General features: G+C 41.3%; 1 protein-coding gene and 1 long non-coding RNA gene across 4 annotated transcripts in view; one reads left to right on the top strand and one right to left on the bottom strand.

Annotated features, from left to right (window-relative positions):
• Positions 1-2,967: 2,967 nt before the first annotated feature.
• LOC104858051 lies at positions 2,968-4,190 on the bottom strand. The gene is made up of 2 exons (XR_779028.1): positions 3,977-4,190; positions 2,968-3,290 (listed from the first exon to the last, which is right to left on the bottom strand). It is a non-coding gene; the product is annotated as an uncharacterized LOC104858051 (long non-coding RNA).
• Positions 4,191-4,209: 19 nt separating this feature from the next.
• Ropn1 (rhophilin associated tail protein 1) overlaps positions 4,210-23,656 on the top strand; it is a 29,051-nt gene continuing 9,604 nt past the window's right edge. The window contains exons 1-3 of one of the 3 annotated variants that reach the window (XM_010618140.2): positions 4,210-4,399; positions 4,485-4,532; positions 21,122-21,249. In XM_010618140.2, the coding sequence (XP_010616442.1) occupies positions 21,140-21,249 (110 nt within the window). In that variant the 5' untranslated portion in view covers positions 4,210-4,399; positions 4,485-4,532; positions 21,122-21,139. Of the gene's footprint in view, positions 4,400-4,484; positions 4,533-9,765; positions 9,918-21,121; positions 21,250-23,656 lie in introns of all 3 variants that reach the window. The other 2 variants (XM_010618134.1, XM_010618127.1) reach the window with 2 other exon arrangements.

Genomic DNA, 23,656 nt, shown 5'->3' with positions numbered 1-23,656 from the left:
TGCGGCTCTCTGGGGGGACCCCGTCCCGCGGGGAATAGGAGGTGAGAGCCGCCTCTTATTCGTGGGTCATCAGAGGCCGATCCGATCTTGAATGTCTGTGGAGGAAATCTTTAAGAAGTTAGAGTACACGGCCCAAGTCTGGTTTCTGATCAAAGGCGCTTTATTGGCTCAGCAAAACGATTATATACTGTTATCCCAGGGGGAAGGTTCAGCAAGCTTATTGGACAGTTCAAACAAATCAATCACATGAGTCACTCAAGCATTTAACCATACAGCAATCAGTATTTTACCAAATGTGGGGAGGGGTAAGTGGGAAGGCGTACATCAACAATTAACCCTATGCAATCTTTAACTTCACAATCCCTAGGGGCAAGTAGGACAGGGAAATACCACCTGCTTCCTGTTCCAGATCCCGTGACCCTGTGGTTAGCACAAAGGGCTATTTTTTCTGTAAGATTTCCTGTTTGCCCAGGGGCTAAACCTGCCAAAAGTCACATACGTAGTCTAGTGGGATTTTTCCACCGAGGCAAAGGCTAAGGTTGAGGGCAGCCATCTTATGCAGGCCCAAGCAGTCTCTCACATATATATATATATATATTGGGGGGGGCAGTGCAGGGGATTGAACTCAGGACCTTGTACTTATGAGGCAAGCATGGTGCCACTGAGCTAAATCCCCAGCCCAATCTTTTTATACTCAATTCTGCCATGGGTGGCATCTGGCTGCTTCCTGAGATATTATCCTGATGCAAATATATGGCTACTTTGTAATACTGATCTTTTCAGCGGCCATGCTCTCATTTCCCCCAACTTTGCCAAAGTAAAACATGCATAACTTCTAGGCCATTTCCCAATAGCCTTCATTCCCTCATTGCTACTGAGCCTGGCCATTTCTGTCCACATTTCTATCAGTACATTTCTCTTCTGAGCTCTGACCTGTCTCACCCATCAAGCACTGCTCACAACATTTTAGGGCAGTGCTCGTGAACCTATGGCACACATGTTATTTGTTTTTCTTTTAAGACAAAAGGTGCTAATGTATTAGTTGTTTCTAAACTAAAAACCTCAGTATTAGCTGGACATGGTAGCACATGCCTGCCTAGCACTTGGGAGGCTGAGGCAAGAGGATTGCTGTGAATTCAAGACCAGCCTGGGCTGCACAATTAATTCAAGGCCAGCCTGAACCACACAGCAAAACCTTGTCTCAGAACAAAAACAAAGCAAAAAAACAAATACACCCCACCTCAGTATTCAGATTACTGCAATGTTGACACTTTGCTATAAATAAGTCAATTTTAGATTGCAGTTTGGGCACTCATCTAAAAGGTTCACTATCATCATTCTAGGGCTTCTGTAGCCTACATCTCCAAACTTTTCCAAACTCCTCCCATAGAATAATTCCAAAGGCTTTAGAATCACTTTGTCAGGTACCGTCTTGGTAATAACTCCACGTATGCTACCTGTCACTTCGGTATTGCTGGCACAAAATATCTGTCACTCTACTTAAAGGATGAAAGGTTTGTTTTTGGCTCATGGTTTTCAGAGAATTCACCCCATGGTTAGTTAGCTGGCTCCAAGGCAGAAACTCATAGTAGAGGAAAACTGTTCACCCCATGGCAGCCATGAAGCAGAGAACAAAAGGAGGATCTAGGGACAAAAATATACCCTTCCAGGTTATAGTCTAGTTACCCACCCCTTCTGGCCAGGCCTCACCTCCTACCTGCACATTCAGTTGTGAACTGATCAATAGATTAAGCCGCTATTGCCCCCATGATCCAATCACCTTCCAAAATCTCCGCTAATGAATACGTGAGACTTTTAGGGAACATTTTAGATCCAAATCATAACAGACATGTTAAGTCCAGGAAATCTATTAGACATCCAGTGGTATGACTAGATTGACAGCTGGATATCCTAACATGGAATCGAAGGAAATATTCAAGCTGGAGAATAAAGTTGAGATCCAAAACACGAATTTTGATAACATCAAAAATAGAGTGAGTACAGATAGAGAAGTTCAAGGTCAGACCCTAGGGCAGTGCCACATCAAGGTAGCAAACAGAGGAGGAAAAGCAGCAAAGAGATTGCAAAGAAACAGCCAATGAGGAAGGAGAGAAACCATGTGTGTGATGTCCTGGAAGCCAAGGAAATAAAATGTTTCAAGGCCGAGAGAGTAGTTAACAGGGTCAAATGCTGCTGGTGGGTTGAGCTGAGACCAAGAGATGATCTTGGATTTAGTAGTGAATCTTGGGGGACCTTGACAAGTGTAGTTTCTGTGGACTGATAGAGATGAAACCCCAATTCAAGTAGATTCAAGAGAGACTGGGAGGAGAATTTAGAGGCAGAAAGCACAGACAATGCTCTTAAAGAACTTTGCTATAGAGGAGAGCAGACAAATGAGTCAGAGATGGAGGTGAATTCCATGAGCAAAATTAGACCACGTTTGCATAATGATGAACTGATGTAGTAGAAAAGAAAAAAATGCAATGGTGAGAAATAATGTACTCAATTATTAACTATCCATCAAACAGAGAATGTGTGACTTATTCAATAGATTTATTTTAAAAGATTTATATCTACTATTTGAAGCTCTAAAATGTCCACATAAGTTCTAAAACAAAATGAACACCCATAAAAATCCACCACCTACTGCAGGAGCTAGGCCACCACCAGCCACATCTATCTATGTCCACCTCCCTCTCCCACCCCTGCCTCTTTCTTGGAACAAAACAACTTCCCTGAATTTTGTGTTTGTTTCCTTATAAAGTAGTACTTTCTTTGCTACTGTGTATTATATTTATTGACAGATAAACCTGCCTAACTTGGCCTCCTACAGACAGATGTCAGACCATCTCAGTGAGACACCATCATAAAATTCCTTTTCAACATTTAATCTGTAACACTAAAATTCAATTTTTTCATATTCCATGCCCAGCTGGTTACCACTTTGCCTAGAAATACCCATTCTTTTCAGCACACAAAAAAAATCATTTTTATTCAGTCATGTCACTTTTGCTTAATCTGCACACCTTCCTGTGTGCACACATGACAGATGCATGTGGCCAAAGTATTCTTTTTCTCCTGAAGAATGCACCTGCAGCCCAAAGCACACTTCCCAGTCAGGTGCCTATGCCAACAGTTGTGGTCCACAGAGGCCTTGGAAAGGAAGGTTGTGGCCAGTGATTCGATGCCCAGGTCTTGCCTGTGGGCCATGGCTGCCCCAGATCTTCCAGGATTCTCCAGGTGTGCAAGGACCTGTGAGGACTCTGACGAATGCCAGCAGGGCAGGCCCTCTAAAATAGAGGAGGAGAGGCTGTGAAAAGCCTTCTGAATACTTAACCAAAATCCAGCTCCCCCACTTGTTCACTGATGCTTGAAATTGCTTTAAGGAGAAGCAACAGCTCTCATCTCCCTGCTAGAGCCACCTCTGAAGGCCCTGGGTAAACACATTGATTTAGATAAGTCACACTGCTGTATAAGTGGACTGAAAGACTGGGAGTTGCGATGGGCACCTTAAAAATGAGTGTGATGTGGCCAAAGGTGAAGCAGAGAAAGATGTTGGGAGTTTAAAACAGAACAATCTTGAAGAGGTAGGGGGCACATTTGGCCCTCCTGCCAGCTGTCTGACAATAGGCAAGTTTTGAACCTGTTCCCCATTCCTAAAACGAATGTGCGCCCACCTGCAGATGTACTAACATGGAGACCATTATGTTTGTGAAAGCAGCCTGGCAGTGCCACGTTCTGCGGGGCCTTTTCTTTCTCTCCCTGTGTCCCGGGTGTCTCTGGTTCTCTTCCTACTCCGTCTAACCCCACCTTCCTTTCTTCGCGAGAGAAAGGAAAATAAAAATAAAGACAACAGTATTTGCCTCCTTGGGGTGACTGTCAGGATGAAACGAGTTAATATATGGAACACACTTAGAACAGGTCCTAGTATATAAAACAAACAAACAAAGCACTGAAAATAGGATTTGCTACTTACTAATTGTCCCCAAGGCTTTCCCTCACTTGCCCCCTGTCATCAACCAATGGGTCACTTTAAGCTCCTCTCTTCTGCCGTCTAAACCCACACAAGTCTCCTGCAAATCGCAACACTCCCCATCCGAGTCCCTAGCACACACGCCCCCCACCCAGCGCCCACTCGGTCCCCTGGCAAAGCCCAGCAGTTCGCCTCTCTCCTCCGCGGGGGTGGCGCGGCAGCGAGGCTCTCTAACGAGGCCGGGTCGCGCCCGCCGCGCCCGCGCTCCAGTCCCCCGCCTGGCTGGCACCACTCTTGCCGCCCAGGTCCTGCTGCTCTCCCTCCGCCAAGGGTGCCAGGCCTTGGAGTTTGCCTCACATCTCCCGCCTGAAGCCAGGCGCGAGGTGTCGCCTGAGGCCGGACAACCAGTTTGGGAGCGAGCCTAAGGTAGCAGCCCCCAGGGGATGTGGAGGGAGGGGAACTCCCAGACCATCCCAGAGTGGGCTAGACTGAGGGACCAGCCCTGCCCTAGGGCCCCATCCGGATTCCAGAGCTTCCTCCTCCAGAGCAAAGGAACGGGGTAAGGGGGGGGGTCATTGCTTTTTGACCTAATTGTGTGTGTTTTGGGTACCCAGAAATACTATTTTATGATATCTCACGCTGAGAACAGAGATTTGGAAACGGAATCTGAAAGCAAAGCCTTACCCAGGAGCAGATTTGCTTTTTCATGTAACGTGGTTATGACAACACCTTTGGAGGACCGCTAGGGGGACCAATGATATGGCCGGCCAACCATTACAAGCTGACACCAGTCAATCATTTTTAGCAGTATGTACTCAAACTGTGAGTTACAGGCACTGAGCTAGGCATTGGAATTCTAGAGTGAGCAAAAACTGGCCTTTCCTCCCTTTGCCTTTGCAGTCTATAAGGGGAAATGCGTTAATCATAGAATCTCACGAATTATGTAAAATTAGAGCTAAGTGACCCCAAGGAGAGGGTGTGGGTAAGTGATATCCTGAGATGGTATAATGGAACAGACAGTGAGGTCAGGGAAGGCAAGCCCAGTTCTGAGGGAAGAATTAAACTGTGAAAATTAGGGAGTGCATTCCAAGCAGGACTAATCAAATGTCTGAAACCTCCTGTTCCAAACCCAAACAAGAATGTACTGTTGCCTGGCCCTTGGTTCCAAAAGTTGTTTCTTTCTCTGAGATTCTCAAACCTTTCATTCATTTAACTGGCGACTCTCATTTCTCTAACTGAAGCCCTGGTCAGCCCACACCAATAAAATCTAACTGGAAATTCCAGAAACAAGCTTACAGTTGATATTTGATTAAGATCTATATTCTTCAGCACTTAGCAAGTATGTATTGGCCTGCTGTTCCCCATTGGGAGGCAAGTAGGTTTCACTTAATAGGAAATTTATTGAATTGTAAGAGTTGGTGCCCTAGAATGTGTAATTGAAGAAGGCCCACTGAACCTACAGGCTAAGAATATAAAAGAACTTTATAAAATGCTGCATAGAATGTACCTTTCCCCCAACTTTTTCAAATCTAATGTGGGCAAATGGCTCTTAGGGCCCAAAGGCGGAAAGGTGGATTTTAGTGCCTCTCCACTCAAGGAGTCTATGATTCCAAGTCTTTGTGACTCAAGAGTGCACGGAACTCCTGATAATAAGGGAACATAGGAGGAGAAATTTATCTGGCCCACCTTCAATGGTCTCCGTGTTCTTAATGGCGCCACTACCATGAATACAGTCACCCAAGTGTGGAGACTGGGAGTTACTCTATACTCCTCATCCTTCTCCCCTATTGATTACCAAGTCCTATGGATTCTCTTTCCTAAATATCTGCCTCTTATCTCTCCCTATTTCAATTTCCTCCAAAGCAATGAAACTCTCGAGATTTGTTACCCAAAAAGCTGCCACATTGTCCTATTCATGCTTCCTGTCTGAAGCCTCACCCAGCTCCTTTCAGCCCACTATACCGGTGACAGTCGATACATATTTCAGGGTCCTACAAAAGAAAGAAATTATCTAGTAATTTAACAGGACAGCTTCAAAATAAAGATGTTTTTGACAATAATAGGATTAGAGTAATAGAGGGCAGGCAAGTAAGATATAAAGCAAGCCAGTCATGGTGGCACATGTCTGTAATCCCAGTACTCCAGAGACTGAGGCAGGAAGATTGTGTGTTCAAGGCTAGCATGGGCTATATAGCAGCTTTAAGTCTACCTTGGACTATATAGTGATATCTCAACAACAACAGCAAAAATGTAAAGCAAGATCTAAAAAATACAGGAATCATAGAAAAAAGGAGCAAACACTACCCTTGAGATGAATTGAAACCTCTTCCAGGACTTGTTGCAGAGGGCATGGCCACAGTTCACAAGAGGGCAAAAAAATTGCAGAGGTGCCAGGAAGGCAGAATCCACATGCTGGGATGCCAGGAAAACCATTTACATGAAGGTGACTCACTGGCAGCACTTTGCTGCAAAGCTTTCCAAGAGAAGTGCCAGAGTATATTAGTCAGCTTCCCATCACTATAAACAAATACCTGAAGCAATTAATTTTAAAGAAGAAAAGGTTTATTTGGGACTATAGTTCTGGAGCTTCCAGTCCAAGATCAAGCAGCTGCACTGCTTTGGGCCTTTGGTGCTGAGAATACATCATGGTGGGAGTGTGTGGCAGACCATATCACTCTCCTCATGACCCAAGAAGCAAAGTGAAAAGGAAGAAACTGAGGTCCCACAGCTCCCCTCAGGTGTATATTCCCAATGATCCAAGCAACTCCCACCGGGCCCCATCTCTCAAAAGTTCCACCTCCCAAAGGCACCACGCCGGGGATCAAGCCTTTCACACATAAACTCCGGGAATTCCTCATCCAAACACAGCACACACAGGGCAACTGGCTGTATTTCGGGCATGTACTGCAGCAGTCAGGCACTCATGGGATCACATACGGCATCTTCTCTAGAGATTGGAAAAGCTGCGTGCTGCTGGACCCCAGCACTGGGGAAATTGTAGGTACCCTGTATCTTAGAAACAGGGGCCCACCTGAACTAGCAAGATAGATCCCTTTCTCCCCCAGTGTTTCTCCTCTCTGAGTGCCCTGTCCTAACAAAGCTTAACATCATGACAGCAGGCTGGGAGAAACATTTAAAGGAACTCGTCCTATTTAAACCAAGGCAATATAGAATGAATCTGGAGCTGAGAGACAATAAATTGATAACTGACTTATCAAAATAACAGAAAAATCTGATTGTGTGACTTTTGCACCAAAATCCTCTAGTGGCTCCCTATTGCTTTTAAAAGTCTTACAAGGCACACCAGGCCTTTTATATTCATTCTGGTCTTGAGCTGTATTTTCAACCTTAGACCCAACCACTCTAGCACTCCATATTTACAGTTCCCTGAACGCACTGTGTCTCTGACAGCTCCATACCTTTGTCCAAAGCCTCCTAGACACATGAAGTTCCTGCCTCACTGTCACAGTAAGTGGATACTTACTGAATACTCACCCCTTACCTGCTATTGTGGAAGCTGAGAATACAGCAATGAGCATTGGATTACCTAGGCCTCAGTTAAAATATCATCACTCTTGGAGTGTTTTCTGACTCGTTCTCATTCTTTTTCTAAATAGATTAGATGTCTCATCTAGGAGTTTTTCTTTTGGGCTCCTGCGTCTAGTACAGACTTCTTAACACATATCATACCCTATTTTAATCACTGATTTTCCTTTCAGTACCTTCCAGTAGCCTGTAAGTTCCCTAAATTCAGGGCATGTGGCTTATTTCTGTATCCTAGTATTTAACACAATTCTAATAAAACATGTAAGGTTTTATTGGATCAGTGATTTTCCCAGGGTCACATAATTAGTGAAAGATAGACCCAGCACCAGGGTCTTCTGCCTCATAGCCAACAATGCTTCTTTACTAGAGCTTCACCTTGTCTTTTCGGTGTTATGATGCACCTAGGAAGGTCAGCAGGCCTGTGTTTTCTGTTGGAAAAGATTGGTGCGATATTAAGTACTATCAGCAATGGTAATGGAAATAGGAGAGAAAATAGCCCTGGTCTTATATTGAAAACTCTGATGTATTAACCCCTCAAAACCATTTATTTGGGGGGAATATACTTTGAGTCTCTGAATCATAGAAATACTACAATTATATCAGAAGCCAAGAGGATAAGTAAAAGGAAGAATGATGATGCAGAGTATTCTAAAGGATAGAAATTGTTATACACTTAAGAAAGACAAGGCTAAAGTGACCCAGAGTAGGTACACCAAGTCTCCAAACCAGGGGAATACATAGTACAACTTTAGGCAGCACACAAACAAATCATATATCACTGAATCTTGATGTGAACATAAAAGAAATATTTGAAATATAAGCATGGCTACAGGAGGCTAAATCAAAAGAGGTAACTGATCACTTACGAAGTAATAACCCTGTGAAATTCGTGACTTCCAAGAGCTGCTGCTAGCACAATATACAAACAAATTTGGGAAATTTGCTAATAACAAAGCCAAAAATTACTCCTCAGAAAAAGGACAAGGTCAAGTCTGACTGCTCTCAGCAATATTGCTGTTGGCACCTACGCACTGGGTTGGCGTGACCACGGATTTAGCCCAGTTTAGGCTTGATCCAGCCTTTTCTGAAATAAAGCTGGAGAAGCACAGTTAAAATGAGTAACACAAATTGTGGAGGTCTTGAAAGTCAAACATGGCATCATTTCAATGAGAAAAGCAATGCAGATCCAATAAAAGTCTTTGAGAGAGATAGGATAGCATAAATAGTTAAGAAAATTTACCTGACAAAACTAAGCCTCGGGGCCATAGATTTTGCTCAGTGGTACCATGGCTGCCTCGCAAGCCCAAGGTCCTGAATTTGATCCCTGGTACCAAAAGCAAACACAACACAAAACAAAACCCTCAGTCTCAATTCCTTAGCATTAGAAAAATTTTAACATTAGAACCTACCTCTCCATAGGTTGTTCTATGGATTAGAAGATATGATGAATGTCCAGCTGTATAGAATATGGTTAAGGAGAAAGTGACCACATTTTGGTGACAGAAGATTAGGATGTACTGTGACAATTTGTGTTCCATCTGAAGGGACCAAAAAGTTAACTTTCCATTATGCACATGGGATTAATCAAGCAGGATATTTCAGTGGTTTATGAGCACATAATACTTGAAGTTGAGATAGTCCCACACAAAATCCTTGACTCCCTTATTCAGAGAGGGACAACAGCATGGTAGATGTAGAAAAAAGGAATGAAATAAACCTTCATTAAGTCTTGATTCAGCTCCAATGTAAGCTGTTGCCTTGTGCTCATTCTTGAAATCTCAATTCTCTTATTTGAGAATTGAAGATAATGAACTATAAGTTAAGCCTCCTTGTTGCTATTTTTGAAAGGTATTCTTTTTTATTTTTTTAACTGAAAGGAGAATTTTCAGTCCACTGAGGATGGAAATGGGAAATAAAAGACAAAGCAGAGCCCCAAATGGACATGTGTATCAGACAAGGCAACAGAGAACAAAAGAAGCCTGCTTGGATTCCTTTAAGGGAAAGAAGAATCCTACCAAAGTTAGCTGTTGAACAGGACTGCACAAAGATTGAGAGTTCCTAATTGGAGATTTGGGAGTCATCATCATAGAGTTTTTGTTAAAGCTGCAAAAACAGCCCTTTACCTCTAACTAGAGCATAGTAGGTTGCAGGAACTCCAGGGTCTTACATTAGTAAGTATTAAAAAAAAAAAAAGCTTTTTCAAATTACAGCAGTATGTCAATGTACAAACATAATTTGTTTTACAGTTTGGGAGAAGATGGCTGCATCTGTGTTTGTGTGGGGAAGATGACTGTGGCCTTCTTTGTTACCCAATGCAATTTGTGAATGGAACCAAAATTTGCCGGTGCTTTTGTTTGCAACCGGAATTGTTTGCAAACAGAAGGATTCATGAACTGAGGTATTACTATATTTGTAAAAGCACTATAAAGACATCAAAGTACTTAATCACAATTAGGACTAGGTTAATGGAAATTCTTGAAGGGTAGAGCACTCTTGAAGGTGAGCTAGTGATCATAAGCCATTTTCTTCCTTTGTGACATTTGCCAAGTTAGGACAGAGGATTCTGCCTGGCCCTTATAGACAGACAGTCTGCTTTCCAAGAAAAAGAGAAAACAGCAAGGCTCCTAGTAGTTTGCAGCACTGATACAATTTAGAAATGTGAAATATACTAAACACATTTTAGTTTTTACATGATGTCTGATATCTAAGAATTACTGGGCATGCAAAAAAAAAAAAAAGATATCAGAGAGGACAGCCACAGGTAAATTCACTATTGGATTTACTGGACACTGACTTTAAAATAACTATAATAACATTTTCAGGAAAATTGAGGGAAATGCATAAATGATTGAAAAGTGAAAAACTTTAGCATAGTGTATTTATTTTTGAAATCAAATAGATATTCTAGGACACATGATACCATATCTGAAATCAAGAATTTATTGAATATGTTTAACACCTAGAGAGCAGGAGACATGGTTAGTAAAATCAAAGACAAGTCCACAGAAAATATTCAAACTGAATAATGAAAGGAACAAAAATAAAATAAATAAAGCGTGTGGTCTAACATTCAGATCTCAGAAGGTATAAGGACAAAGAGAATAAAGGCAGAGTTCATACTGGGAGAGGAAATGCTCAAGAACTTTCAGACTGATAAAAGGATCAATGTATAATGAATCTCAGTAAACCCAAACAAGGATAATGATAATTTTATTTGAGCATATCAGCTGCGGAAAATTACAGATAGGGAAAAATCACAAAAACAGAGAGGAAAATGGTATAATACCTCCAGAACAGCAACAATAAAACCTTTGACTTATTTTTAAACAGAAATTGTGGAGACCAAAAATGGGATTATTTCCTTCAAAAAATGAAGGGAAAAACGTTGCTAACCTAGAAATTCTAGATTCCATGAATATGTCCTTCAAAACAGGAAGATAAAACAAAAACAAAGATAAAACAAATTTCAGACAAGTGAAAACTCATATATCCCCCTGAAAAAAATCACATTATAGGAAACATTAGTGTTCTTTAGGTTGAAAGAAAATGTTCCCACAGAGAAGTGCTGACCATAAGAAAAGGAGAATAGCAAGGTACATAAGTGGATAAGATAGTTTAATATTGATAGTTTTAAAAAATATCATATGTCCTCAACAATAAAATATATGTAGAAATAAAATAAATAACAATAATAAAAAGGGTGGGAGAGGGATATTGAGTTAAATTATTGTGAGGTACTTGTAAGGTACCAGTTAAATCCCTCATAGGACTGTTCTAAACTTACTTTTTCTTTAAATTCATTAACTTTGTTAGTAAACCTTATTATATTTTCATACATTCCTTGTCATTTTGGTTTGTTTGTTTGTTTGGCAATACTGGGCTTGAACCTGGGGTCTTTGCACTGATCTAAATCCCCAGCACTCCTTACCCTCTCTTCTTGAGACAGGGTCTCTCTAATTCACTAAGTCTCCCAGGCGGGGCTCGCATTTATGATCCTCTTCCTTCAGCCTCCCGGAGTGCTGGGATCACAGACATGTGCCGCCACCCCCTCAGCTCTGGCTTCCTTCTGATTTTTTAAATTCATTCTGGAGCTTAAAAATGTCAAGTAAACCAACTTCTTGAAGTCAATAAATTCTTCCAAACTCTGCACTGTAAAAATTATTGACAATCTATAAATTCTTCTTTTTGTTCCTAATCTCCAGAAAATAACACAGAACAGAACCTTTTTGTTGGTCATCTCTTGATAGACGAGATTGTTTCATCAAATTCCATTGAAAACAGGTGGAACCATAGCAGCCTGGAAAAAAAAATGTTTTTTAACAGTAATAGCTGCTGGGGATTTAGCTCAGTGATTCTGCCACCTGTCTTGCAAGGGCAAGGTCCAAAGTTCAATCCCCAATACCAAAAAAAAAAAAAAATACATTCTATGTATTAAGGGCCAGAGATTTAGCTTAGTGGTTCCACTGTCTGCTTTCAGAAGTGTAAGGTCCCAAGTTGGATACCCAGTACTAAAAAAAATAAAAAATAAATGATAGAGGTTGAACACAGGGCCTAGCACTTAGCTACATCCTGACAACCCCCCACCCCCACCCTGCTGCCTTTGAGATGACGTCTCACTAAGCTACGTGGGTTTGACAAGAACTTGGGACTCTCTTGCCTCAATCTTCTAAGTGGCCAGAACTACAGTCCTGAGCCACCATGCCCAGACCTGGATTTTCTTATAAACATCTTTAAGGTAGAATTTGCCTTTATAGGTGAATGTACAGAGGAGAGTGCATATGTGAACACCCCAGCCTTACATGTATCTCAGTGTTCAGAACTCAGAGAACAGACAAGATGGACAGCCTTTCCTCCTTCCTGTCGCACAGCTTTCTGCCAGCACAAACCCTCAAGTTTGCAGTATATGCAGCATCCAGAAAATCCTACTTGCTTTGAACTATTTAGTTCCTACTATTTAGTTCCTTCATTTCGAGTAGTTCACTTTGGTGTATTGTTAATATAGTTAGATAGTTGACACTCTTCTAAGCATTCCCTCCAGATGGTCTAAGTAGTGCTATTAGCCACACACCGTCCCTAACATCTGTGGAATGTTGTGATTCACTGATCTTGTAGAGGGTTTGTTGCCTCATCTTCTGATAGCATTATTTCCTGGGCACCTCTTTTTATTTTTCCTTTGTTTCACTTGGTCCCAAACATGTGATCATTTCACAGGCAGGTTGGTAGAATGCAACTGTGGAAGACTGTTTGGCTTTATTTATTAATTATGTGACATGCAGTAAGCCTTGGTACAGTAGTTTTAGATATTTCGTAAACATTTTCATAAAGTATGATTTTAAGTGTATTCAAAGTGTGATTTTAAGGACTTTTAGAAATAAGAAACTATTGGTTTTTATTATTTTTTAAAGCTTCAAGTATGTACAAGTCCAAACTAATTATAAGGGTGCTACATATTCCATAAATGATTGATAACTGCTTGTGTGAGGTCATAGACAGGACTGTGTCACTGTAATCAATGTCATTGGGATAAGGTTGAGGAGAGACAGAGTAAAACTATGGAGTCGCTCATCTCACTGAGGGAAATGAAATGCCAACACGTTGCTTTTCACAAGTTCAAGAGAGGAATTTGTGAACAGAAGCAATAAGTTTTACAGATCTTTCCAGTCACAGTGAGCTTGTGCTGCTAAAAAATATTTCCTATTGGCAGGTAAATTGCACACAGCTTTCATTCAAATAGCTCAGATGCCAGCTTTCTAAACCCTGATGTCTTTATTTGGTATCTTCAGCAATGGATTCCAAGAAAAGATGATTTATATCTTATTTTATTGGGATTCTCTCATGGGCCATGTTTAAGATTTCTGTAAGAACACAACACCAGTTCGTCAGCATTGCAAATTTCTGCAGGATTAAGCGCCCGCCCTCCTATCCCACCACCTCCACCCCTACCCCCACCCCCGCGCCATAACAACCCATCAGATCCACCAGTCTTATTTTTTTGTCTGCATCATTATATGTATTTCTTCCCAACAGATTTTCTGAACATTTACACCATGACACTCCTTAAATTCTGGGTACACGGTTTTCGAAATATTCCATTCTCCATTTTCCTTGTTATATTCTAGCTCCTTCATTGCCAACAAGCCAATAAGACATTTAGATTTTACTCTCTCTCTTTCTCTCCCTCCCTCTCTCCCTCCAAGGTCTTCACATCCCCAGTTCATTTTTTTATTTTGAGACAGGGGCTTTCCAATTTGCTAAATTGCCCAGTATGGGCTTGTATTGGCAATCCTGCTGCTTCTGTTTTGTTTTTAAATCATCACGATCAGTGAAAATCTTCAAAACTGTCTTTGTCCTTTGTTCTTTTGTTTTGTTTGCTTTTTAAAATAGTTTTAACTTTTGCCTATGTTAGGAACTTCTTAAGTTCCTGAAATTTTTGGAGGGCAAGTGATCTGTAAGGTTAAACAACTTTTGTGATACTACTCAGAGTCTATTCTTTTGAGTTTCAGAAGCTACATAATTCATGATCTCACAACAGATTGATTACAAAGAAGATGTGATATTTTAACTATTTGTTATTAAGCCAGATGTCAGGAGATATTTGGGAAAGAAGTAAAAACAATACCACTCTTCTCACTAAAGGTTTATCCCCGAAAATTATAGTTGGTTTTCATAAAAATTTGTTATTTACATGAACATGTAAGGTATTGCTATTTTAAAATTTAAAATCTGTTCAGTTTTATTTTCTAAAGTAATAAATATTAATAGATATAACTCACTAAAGCTCTTCAAGTTTTAATAATTTTTAAGAATGTAAAGGGGTCCTGAGATTTAAAAAATTTTAAGGATCACTCTCAGAAGAGGCAGTCTGTTACTATTTTCTATTAAAGCTGTCATAATTTGCCTGCCACCATTTTTTTCATTTGATAACTTTTCAATGCAAATAATTTATTTAGGCAGACAAGAAACACAGACAGGACAAATACAAAGGAAATAACCTTCACTATATTTCCTCATAAGTGACATATTTTTGAATACTGTATGACTTGTGAATCTCTAAAAGTACTGAATTAATTAATTGAAATTATTAATATTTAATTTTAAATTATTATTTGTAGTGAAAAAATATATGTATAAAGTACTTACTAAATCTTTTATTAGTACATGTTGGTTATGCAGATTAATGGGTGTCATTTGGGCAAATTTGCATATGCACATAACATACTTGAATCACCTCCACCACTCCCTTGCCCCATTCTCCCCCCTAGTTTCACATTTTGGTGGTTTCAATGCATGTAAAGTGTTGTGATCATATTCATCCCCACTGTTATCCACCCTTACACTCTCCCCCTTACCCCTTATTTCCATCCTCTGGTCTACAGTAGACTCCTTTTTACTTTCTTGTCATCGTTTTTAGATCCCACATATCAAGGACAGCATGCAATATTTGTCTGAGTCTTTCAAATTTTGCTCATGATAATCTCCAGATCAATCCATTTTTATGCCAATGACAAAATTTCATTTTTATGGCTCAGGAATACTTCACTGTGAATATATCTGTATCTATATCTATATCATCTATATCTATATCTATATATCTATATATATTATTTTCTTTACCCATCTATCTGTTGAAGGACACCTAAGCTGGCTCCTTACCTTGGCTATTGTGAATTGTACTGCAATAAACATGGGTATGCAGCTGTTCCTGTGTTGTGCTGCTGACTTTAATTCCTCGAGGTATAGACTGTATTTTCCCTAAAATAAGGCCGAACTTATATTCATTTTGGCTGTGAAAGACACAATAGGACTTATTTTCAAGGGATAGCTTAGTTTTTCATGTACAATAATCTACATATATTCATTTAGTCATGTACAAACATCTACATTTTTAAAAATACGGTCATGTTATCATAACTGGATGGAACATCATCATAACTCTCCAGACCCCGAATTCCAGCCTGAATTTCTTGAGACTCCATTTCCTGTAAAGTCATTGGCCCCAGTCTCTCATGTCCGGCAACAGAGCTGTCCATAGCACTTCTTGTCCATGTGGCCCTCTCATAGTGCACTGGCAACACAGCTGTCAGTGATTTTATTCCATTGATTCTTTACCCAAGTCTTCTTCTTACAGGCCAGAATTCACAGTTTCCATTAAATCAAGTGTTAATTGCAGACTTATGAAACAGGAGCACTAGCAAAAATGATGACAGTTAAAAATGATGATCCTCACAAAAAAGATTTTAGAAAGAAAGATGAAAAGAAGTGTGAAATGAGACTTTAAAATTAAAAAAAATAAAGAGTAACTAGAATTAGGTAAAACTAACAGAAAAACAAAAAGAGAAAGAGAAGAAAAAAGCATAAAACAAGATTAAAAAAGAAGTGAGTCAAAAAAATTCCTACATGTTAAGATGATTGGGTGGTTTCCAGGCCTGCAGTGTTAGAATGCATAACATATGGGGTGAGGCTAGTGACTTACACCTGGGGCCTATTACATTTCTGTGTATTGCTGAATCCTGCCCCACCTTTCCCACTGGTATGGGGGTGTGGGGGTTAGTAAACGGTATATCATCTGTCTGAAGACTGTATTTACCTCAGGGGCTACTAGTATTTGTTTGTGCCCTTCTATGCATCATGATCCACTGTTATGTCTGTCTAGCCTTGCAGTGTTGATTTTATGAGGTGCCCCACTTGCTCCAGGGGTTCCTCTGTCCATATTCTCAGGAATATGACAAGTGTACAGGCAGAGCCTAGCACTGATCATGTTGGTGAAGGGAGAAAACAAACAGGTCACTGAGTTCATTGCTCGAAGCCCGGCGCGAGGTGAGGGAAGCAGTCCACTGGCTTAAATCAGTACTTTCAGACTCAGCCCCATCAGAAAACCACACACAAGTGGCCTAGCCACACACTCCAGAAGGTGAGACTACTGTGGCCTCCACAGCCTGCGCTTGCTGCTACTTAAACTTCTCAAGGGGTCTTGACTACTCTTCCTCTCTCCACAGCTGTTCTTGTGGCAGCCATACTCCTAGACATTGCCGTAGGGTGGCCCCAGAGGCCTTGAAATGCAGTTGCATGTAACTTCTGATTCTCAGAGTAGTTCAGTCTTAAAAAATAAACCCCTCCTCAGAAAGAATCACTTTGAGAGTTAAACCCAGCACTCCATTTGCAGCTTACAATAGTGTGGGCTTTTCCTGGGGCTACTGCAGCCTTTCTTTCTTTCTTTCTTTCTTTCTTTCTTTCTTTCTTTCTTTCTTTCTTTCTTTCTTTCTTTCTTTCTTTCTTTCTTTCTTTCTTTTTTTCTTTCCTTCCTTCCTTCTTTCTTTCTTTCTTTCCTTTCTTCTTTTCTTCTTTTCTTTATTTTTCAGTACCAGGGATCAAACTGAGGACCCAGTGCTTGTGAGGCAGGTGCTTACCTTGTTCTTGTGGAAACAAGACCCCCCCAGGAAGCCCGTTAGTGTTCCACACTGCCTCATGCTTTTCTCTGTATTGCCTTCGCTGCTCCGTGATCTTTGGTCTTCACGTTGACTCTTTCTTGGGTCCAAGAGCTCTCTTCTCCTTCTGCTTGTTAAATGGTTGTTTTCCATGTCCCACAGAAGCTATGATTTGCTGCTGCTTCTACACTATCTTCATCTTCAGCATTGTCCTTTCTTAAGAATCTCTTCAATAAATCACATGAAATTTTTAAAAAATTAAGCGTTTAGTAAGAGGGTACTTTGGGAAATATTTAATTAAATGCCAAACTTTCAACATGGTATTTCTTCTTTCAAGTGCTATGTAATTAAAATATTTTTGAAAAATGGATTTACAAGAGAGTAAAGTCCTGAAGTGTCCTTCGTTGATCAGTGGAATTATTCCCATTGTTATTTGTTTTTAGAAGAAAACATTGTTTTTATTTCTATAAACAAGCAAGTCATTATAAAAATCCCAAAAGATTTTGGATATCTGTAATCTCAGAAGCCACCAATAAAGGCATAATCAAGTCACAACTGAAAGAAATGAACAAAAATATTTTTTAGTAGAGACAAGTGATGATGGTAGTGATGATGATGAGAGCAGATCATCTACTTGGTAAAATAATGTGAAAAGCAGTAGCAAATTAGATCAAAGGAACAATTACATTTTAAGCACGTATGAGTAAAGATGATAATGGTTAATAAATACATTGCAATAATCGGACTTACAGGCAAGAGTTTAATGGAATGGATGAAAGGCAATGTCCTATAGGAACAGATGACAGGTGTCATACATAAAACCTGAGCATAAAATCCATAAGAACTGAAATCCGGAAGTTTACCAACTGTGCCAAAGAATATTCACATATAATTTCAACTGTTGTAAATCTGTGAATGGCTTTAAAATGATTGTAAGTTCTGCATAACTATAAAAACTTTACAGGCATAAGTCTCTCACGGCACAGCTGTAACCCATTCCCCTGGGGCCCCTGAAGTGAGCTGGGCTTTAGAGAGCAATCAAAGGCAGAACAGAAGTCAATGGTAAAAATGTTTACTACAGACAACATTTGATGCCACTCAAGTTTCTAAGGAAAGCACAATATGGGCTTAAATGAACCCCGATGATGTGTAGGGCTTGAAGAGATGAAAGAAGGGCAGGGACACTTCAAATAATAGCAACCTACTGAGGGAAAGAGGACACGCAGAGTGAAGTAGTGTTCTCGGTGCAGGAGAAAGTTGTGGACATGCACTGTCCTGGAAAGTAGCCACAGTGGACTGCATTGGAAGTTTGTGTTGATAGCTAATCATAAGAAATTGTAGAGTAAAATTATGTGCACAAATAATAGAGAGACCTTTGAATGTCAGGATGATTACTGTTTTCTGAGCGGGGCTCTCTGGTCTATTAAAGTAGTAGATATGACATATCTGGCTGCCCTGGACAGGCTGGACCAGAGAAGGACCTGAGAGAGGGATGCTAGTCAGTTGGCCACACAGTGGGTGATAAGGGGCTGAACCAGACATTGGAATGAAAGGGAGACACATTTCAAAGGCAGTATCGATGGGATTTAGTGAGATTCAACCAGTAGGAGAGAATGGATGATTGCAGAGCTTTGCAGCCAGAGGGCTGGAATAATGGTGGTGGTGTGTGCAGAAAAGAATTTGGGGTGTTGGGACTGTAGCTCAGGGGTAGAGTGCTTGCCTAGCATGCACAAAGCCCTGGGTTTCTTTCTGAGGGGAGAGGGATAGGAGAAGGGAGTGGGGGGAGGAGAGGAGTGAAAATAAAGAAAGAAAGAGGAAGAGAAAATAAAAAGGAGAAGAAGGAGGAGAGAGGGAGAAGGAGAAAGAAGAAAGGAGAGGAGAGGGAGGAGAAAAGAAATGATGAAGAGAGAATGAGGAGAGAAGAGAGGGGAAAAGGCAGAAAGAAGGAAGAAAGGAAGGAAGGGGGAGGGAAAGAAGAAAAAGAATTTGGGTGGAGGACATAGTTGGGAGATGGGCAGCAATGAATCCCAGCAGGTGACCATCCTGGAAGCAATGAGAAGTATGAAGTGGATGGACCACCAAGTCTAATCAACACAGTTTTGTGGTAGATGAAGCCACGAGGAGCATGTGAGCTCCCCAAGAAGAGCAATGGAAAGACAAGAGCCCAGGTGCTGAAGACACTTTGGGGAAGATTGCTGACTCTTGCTTGGCAGGAGAAAGTGTCATGGAAGGAAGCAGATAAGCAGTGCTGAGGAAAATGAACACGAGGATTGTGTACATCGTCAGAGGAGAGAGCCCCAGAAGTAAAGGACAGTCACGTCTAACGGGCCACCTCCTTCATCAGACCCTGTATGTGCTCCAGTTCTGCCACTGCTGCTGATTAGTTACATGGCATTGCAAAAATTTGGTTCCCTTTCTTGGCCTCATCGTCTGTAAAATGATGATAATAAAATCTACCACATGGGAGGGCCGGGGATTTAGCTCAGTGGTTCTGCTGCCTGCCTCACAAGTGCAAAGTCCTGAGTTCGATCCCAGGTACCCAAAAACAAACAAACACATGGGGATATTTTGAGTATTAAAAGGGAAAATGTATACAGAATATCATGATACCCAGTATAGTACTTGCAAGAAATTAATAGGTGTAATGTAAGATTTTCAGAGGAACAATAGAATGGTAAGAAGAGAAAAATGCAAACGTTTAAAGAACAACTGAGCATTGAAAAAAGATAATATGTATGGAAAACACACTAGCTAGTCCCAAATTTAGAGTGTTCATATAAAAGTCATTAGAAAAGGCAATCGGGGGAAGTAAAAGCTTGAGTTTGTTCTGTATTAGTTGACCAAATGTCATCATTGCTATTCTTGTCATAGAAACTTCCTTGATTAGGTTTGGACTATCTTTTCATTTACGTAGAGTTTTTGCAACCATCAGGCCATATTAGCTACTCATCTTAGGACTTCCTAAGGAGGCAGCCATTGGTATAAATCTAAACTTATGCTGTAGCTGTATGCTCTTGGAGGACTATTTTTCCCCCAAAAGAAGCAGCAATGGAGAAGATTCTCTGTTGCTTCGCGTACCTGAAGGCAGATGTTTGCAGCCTGCATTTTCACACAGAAAATGTAGTCCTTGGAAAGTCTCCAGTGCCGGCTGGAACGGGACAGAATCCTTTAGTTCAGTGATTCGCCTCTTGTGAGCCAAGCCTGGGTCGCGTCTCTCCTTGCCTAGCACTTCATCTCAAAGTTTCCAGTTCTGGGCATCTGCATTTGTCCCCATTTCAACCTGAATTTAGTCATTTGCTCACCGCTCTGGATCTTGCCTTATGTTATCTGGCACTTGAAGAGTTTTCTCATTTTATTATAAACTCAGCTAGACAATTTGAAAGGTATGTTTACTGAGATTTTTCTTTTGTCTAGGTGCAATATTATCAGCAGTCTGTCCTTTTCTCTAATAAAAACAGACAAAATCATTTAATCTGTTATCTCTTTGTGCATGGAATTGTATACCATCTACAAGTTTTTTGTCATTTCTTTCAATATGTCCTAGAACTTCTTATGTGAAAATGTTTTTTTCTCTCTCTTACAATTAGAGTATATCAAAACATGCGGGTATTTATAAAGAGCTGACCAACAAACAGCTGTTTAAAAATTATTTTTAAGGGCCAGGGATTTAGCTCAGCGGCTTGGTGGCCTGCCTTGAAAGCACAAGGACCCGAATTCAATCCCCGGCACCAAAAAAATTTAATTTGGAAATAACCTAATGACAAGTCACAGAAGATTCACAGAGTGATTATCACTACAACTTCTATCCAGCTATTTGGAGTTAAAGCAGTGAGGAAAGATGCTCAGAAAGTACTGTTGAGTAAATGGGCTGTTTTGTGTAATCGCACTCCCCATTTATACACATTTTGAAATAAATTGGAAGAAAACGTCCACTCTTTGTGGGTAATATCATAGGAAAATTTTTTTACTTCTATTGTTCTCTACTTTTTAATGCTCTGTATGCTTTTTTATCTAAAGGACAAAAGCATTTACAACAAAGATCACCTCTGGTATTGGGTAGTGGTGCCCCCAAAATGAAAGTATCCGAGGCAGGGTGACATCCTGCTCAGGAATGGTGTCTTTCTCTTCTGATTCAGTCTCATTTTATTGCATTTTTTTTTTCTTCTCCTACGCACAGGTCAAGCAATCAACGCCTATGATGGACAGACAGGTCTGCATTCCCCCAGAGCTGCCTGAACTGCTCAAGCAGTTCACCAAAGCCGCCATCCGGACGCAGCCCCAGGACCTCATCCAGTGGGGTGCCGAGTATGTGTCCCTTTCCCACCTCCTGCGCCCTCGGAGGGTAGGCTGCAGATCGGTAGTCCGAGCTGAGCAGCATAATCTTTGTGATTTTTTTTCCAGCTTTCTTGTTGCTTAATGATTTAAAATTCACACGTAAATCCATCAGACTGAGGACGGGAAGCCCTCCCTTAAGTAAGCCAAACTAAGCGACAGGATGCCAGGGCTACAAGCCAAGTGTCCAGGACAAACAACAAGAGTTAGATTACCAGGAGATTCCAGCACACTCCCACTCACCCCATCCCTGCTTCTGTCTCTGCGTTTCAGTGGCAAGAGAGCCTTGGCGGTCTGGGCTGCGTTTTAACTTGCCTTTCCTTGATTTAAACGTGAACCTCGATCTCTTGTCTCACCGCTAGATGGCAGCGGTGCACCCGGGGGAGCCGGCTCTAGCCCGCGGGTGTGTGGGGGGTGGGATGCCTCCAATGTGACCCCCTCCTTCCTGGGACACCTTCCTCCAAGGCTGTGAAGCTCACCCTTACCCTCGACCAAAGACGCTGTGTATCTTGTCTTCTGGAAAATTATTTTTTAAGTGTTTCTTTGAACGGATCTGCTCTCTTAACAAAAGGATGCACAGTCACATGGGATTCTGGAGGAGGCGGCTGAGGACCTAGGGGCTCAGGCATGGCTATAGACAGCATTTCTGGAGCACAGGGGTCCCCTTTCCCAAAGCCCCTAGAGGCTGCACAGTCGATGGAGCTGGCACAGTAGCTGCTGCCTTCCCCGAGGCAGATTTACGCAGAAAGTCTGTCATCTATGAAATTGCTTCCTAGACAAACTCGCTGCTAGACAGTGGGCAGCCAGGGCTGCAGGCGGGAGAGGGGAGCTAACTACACCTGCTGGGCCTTTCTGGGGCAGTTTTTACTGCTGCATGAGTACCTCCTTGGTAGTGCTACACGGGCCTGGAGGAAGGACGCAGGGAAGGGGGACCCTGAGGCTTGGGGAAGGGACCGTGTACTCAGGCTGATCAGGGTGTATGGAGTGGACGGGACAAGGTACTTTCAGAAATCACCAAATTCTTGTCCAGAGGGCCTTCCGGAGTTTAAGGGCCAGGGCCGAGGTGCTCCCGGCCTGGCAGAAGACAGCTTCTAGAATGGAAGGAAAATAAGCCGGTGGTGCCATAAAAACGGGCATAAGTGGATCTGCTTGGCCTAGTAACGAATGCTGTTTGGTTTTTCCAGTCTGAATTTTTTTGTATCATCTCTAAGATTGGACTTTAACATCAGAAGACTAATTTTGGGGAACATAATCATGCAGGCTTTGTTTTATACTACTACACAATAGTTCAAAATTGCATTTTGTTTTTCTCGTGCTATTGTATTATAGTAAGAAAAATGACATTTCTTGATATTGTCCTTGACATTTATAGGAAAAAACATCCCACTGTTGTTACCTTGTTTGTTCCCATATCGTGTGGTGTGCTGTAAATTTTTTAGGCATCTGTGAAAAATCAGTTTGTACTGTAACTACAATGAAAAAAAGAGTATGACCCAAGAACACACTCCATACTACTCTGACATGAAAAGCATTTACCACATCATTTATGTGACTTACAAACTTACAGCATTTTACAAGATAAAACTTTACAGTGTATTTCCAAGAAAAGATATGTATTTAATTCAGCACACGCAGGAATTTTCCCACATATGTGCAGTCAGTGAAGAAGCTACCTACCAGGTACCAGCAGGACATACATTTATTTGTACTGTGGTAAGCATGCATGACACACAGATCTGCTACATTTATAACTATGAAATTGTTCACTTGCAAAAGGCAACTCAGTATCCCAAAGGACTAAATCCACTACTGTGGTTTCATTTCCGTGTTCTCTAACTAGTTCCACTAAAAAGTCCTAAGATGTTTGGAGAACACTGAGTGTCGCTCTCCACCTGGAAAGTCACCTCTGCAAAGTGAGCTGCTGTGGTGTGGCTGGTGTCCCCCAAGTCTGGTTGCAAAGCCTGAGGTCCATATGGCACTCCAGGTGTCACTGCTCCCACACCTACCCCCAAACTATTCCGTCTGGAGCGTTGTCATATTGTTAAAGGTACACTTTAATGAAGTTCGCAAGAGGGGACAGAAAAGTACTGTTTCAGTTCGCGTAGCTTTAGGTCCAGTTGCTCTGTATCTTAGAAGTATCCAATGTTTAGCTCCATCGTGTGGCTTGACCCTGAAATATGCTTTCATAAAATTCCCTCTGTATTTTTTTAATACTGTCTGGATCTGGACAAAGTGGTGCAGAGAAGGGCAGAAGTCTGTGACTCGGGAGAGTTGGTGCCAAGACTTCAGATGGAGAGCAGAACCGGCCATACAGTATTGGCAACCCACATGTGGGTGGCTTGCACCCCTCCCAGCTGCAGACGAGCCCCTTTCCAACTCA

This window comes from Fukomys damarensis, unplaced genomic scaffold, assembly GCF_012274545.1.
Source record: "Fukomys damarensis isolate Sample0158 unplaced genomic scaffold, DMR_v1.0_HiC HiC_scaffold_24, whole genome shotgun sequence".
Taxonomy (NCBI): Eukaryota; Metazoa; Chordata; class Mammalia; order Rodentia; family Bathyergidae; genus Fukomys; species Fukomys damarensis.
Note: the sequence above shows the minus strand (reverse complement) of the source record. Positions and strands in the feature narration are given on the sequence as shown.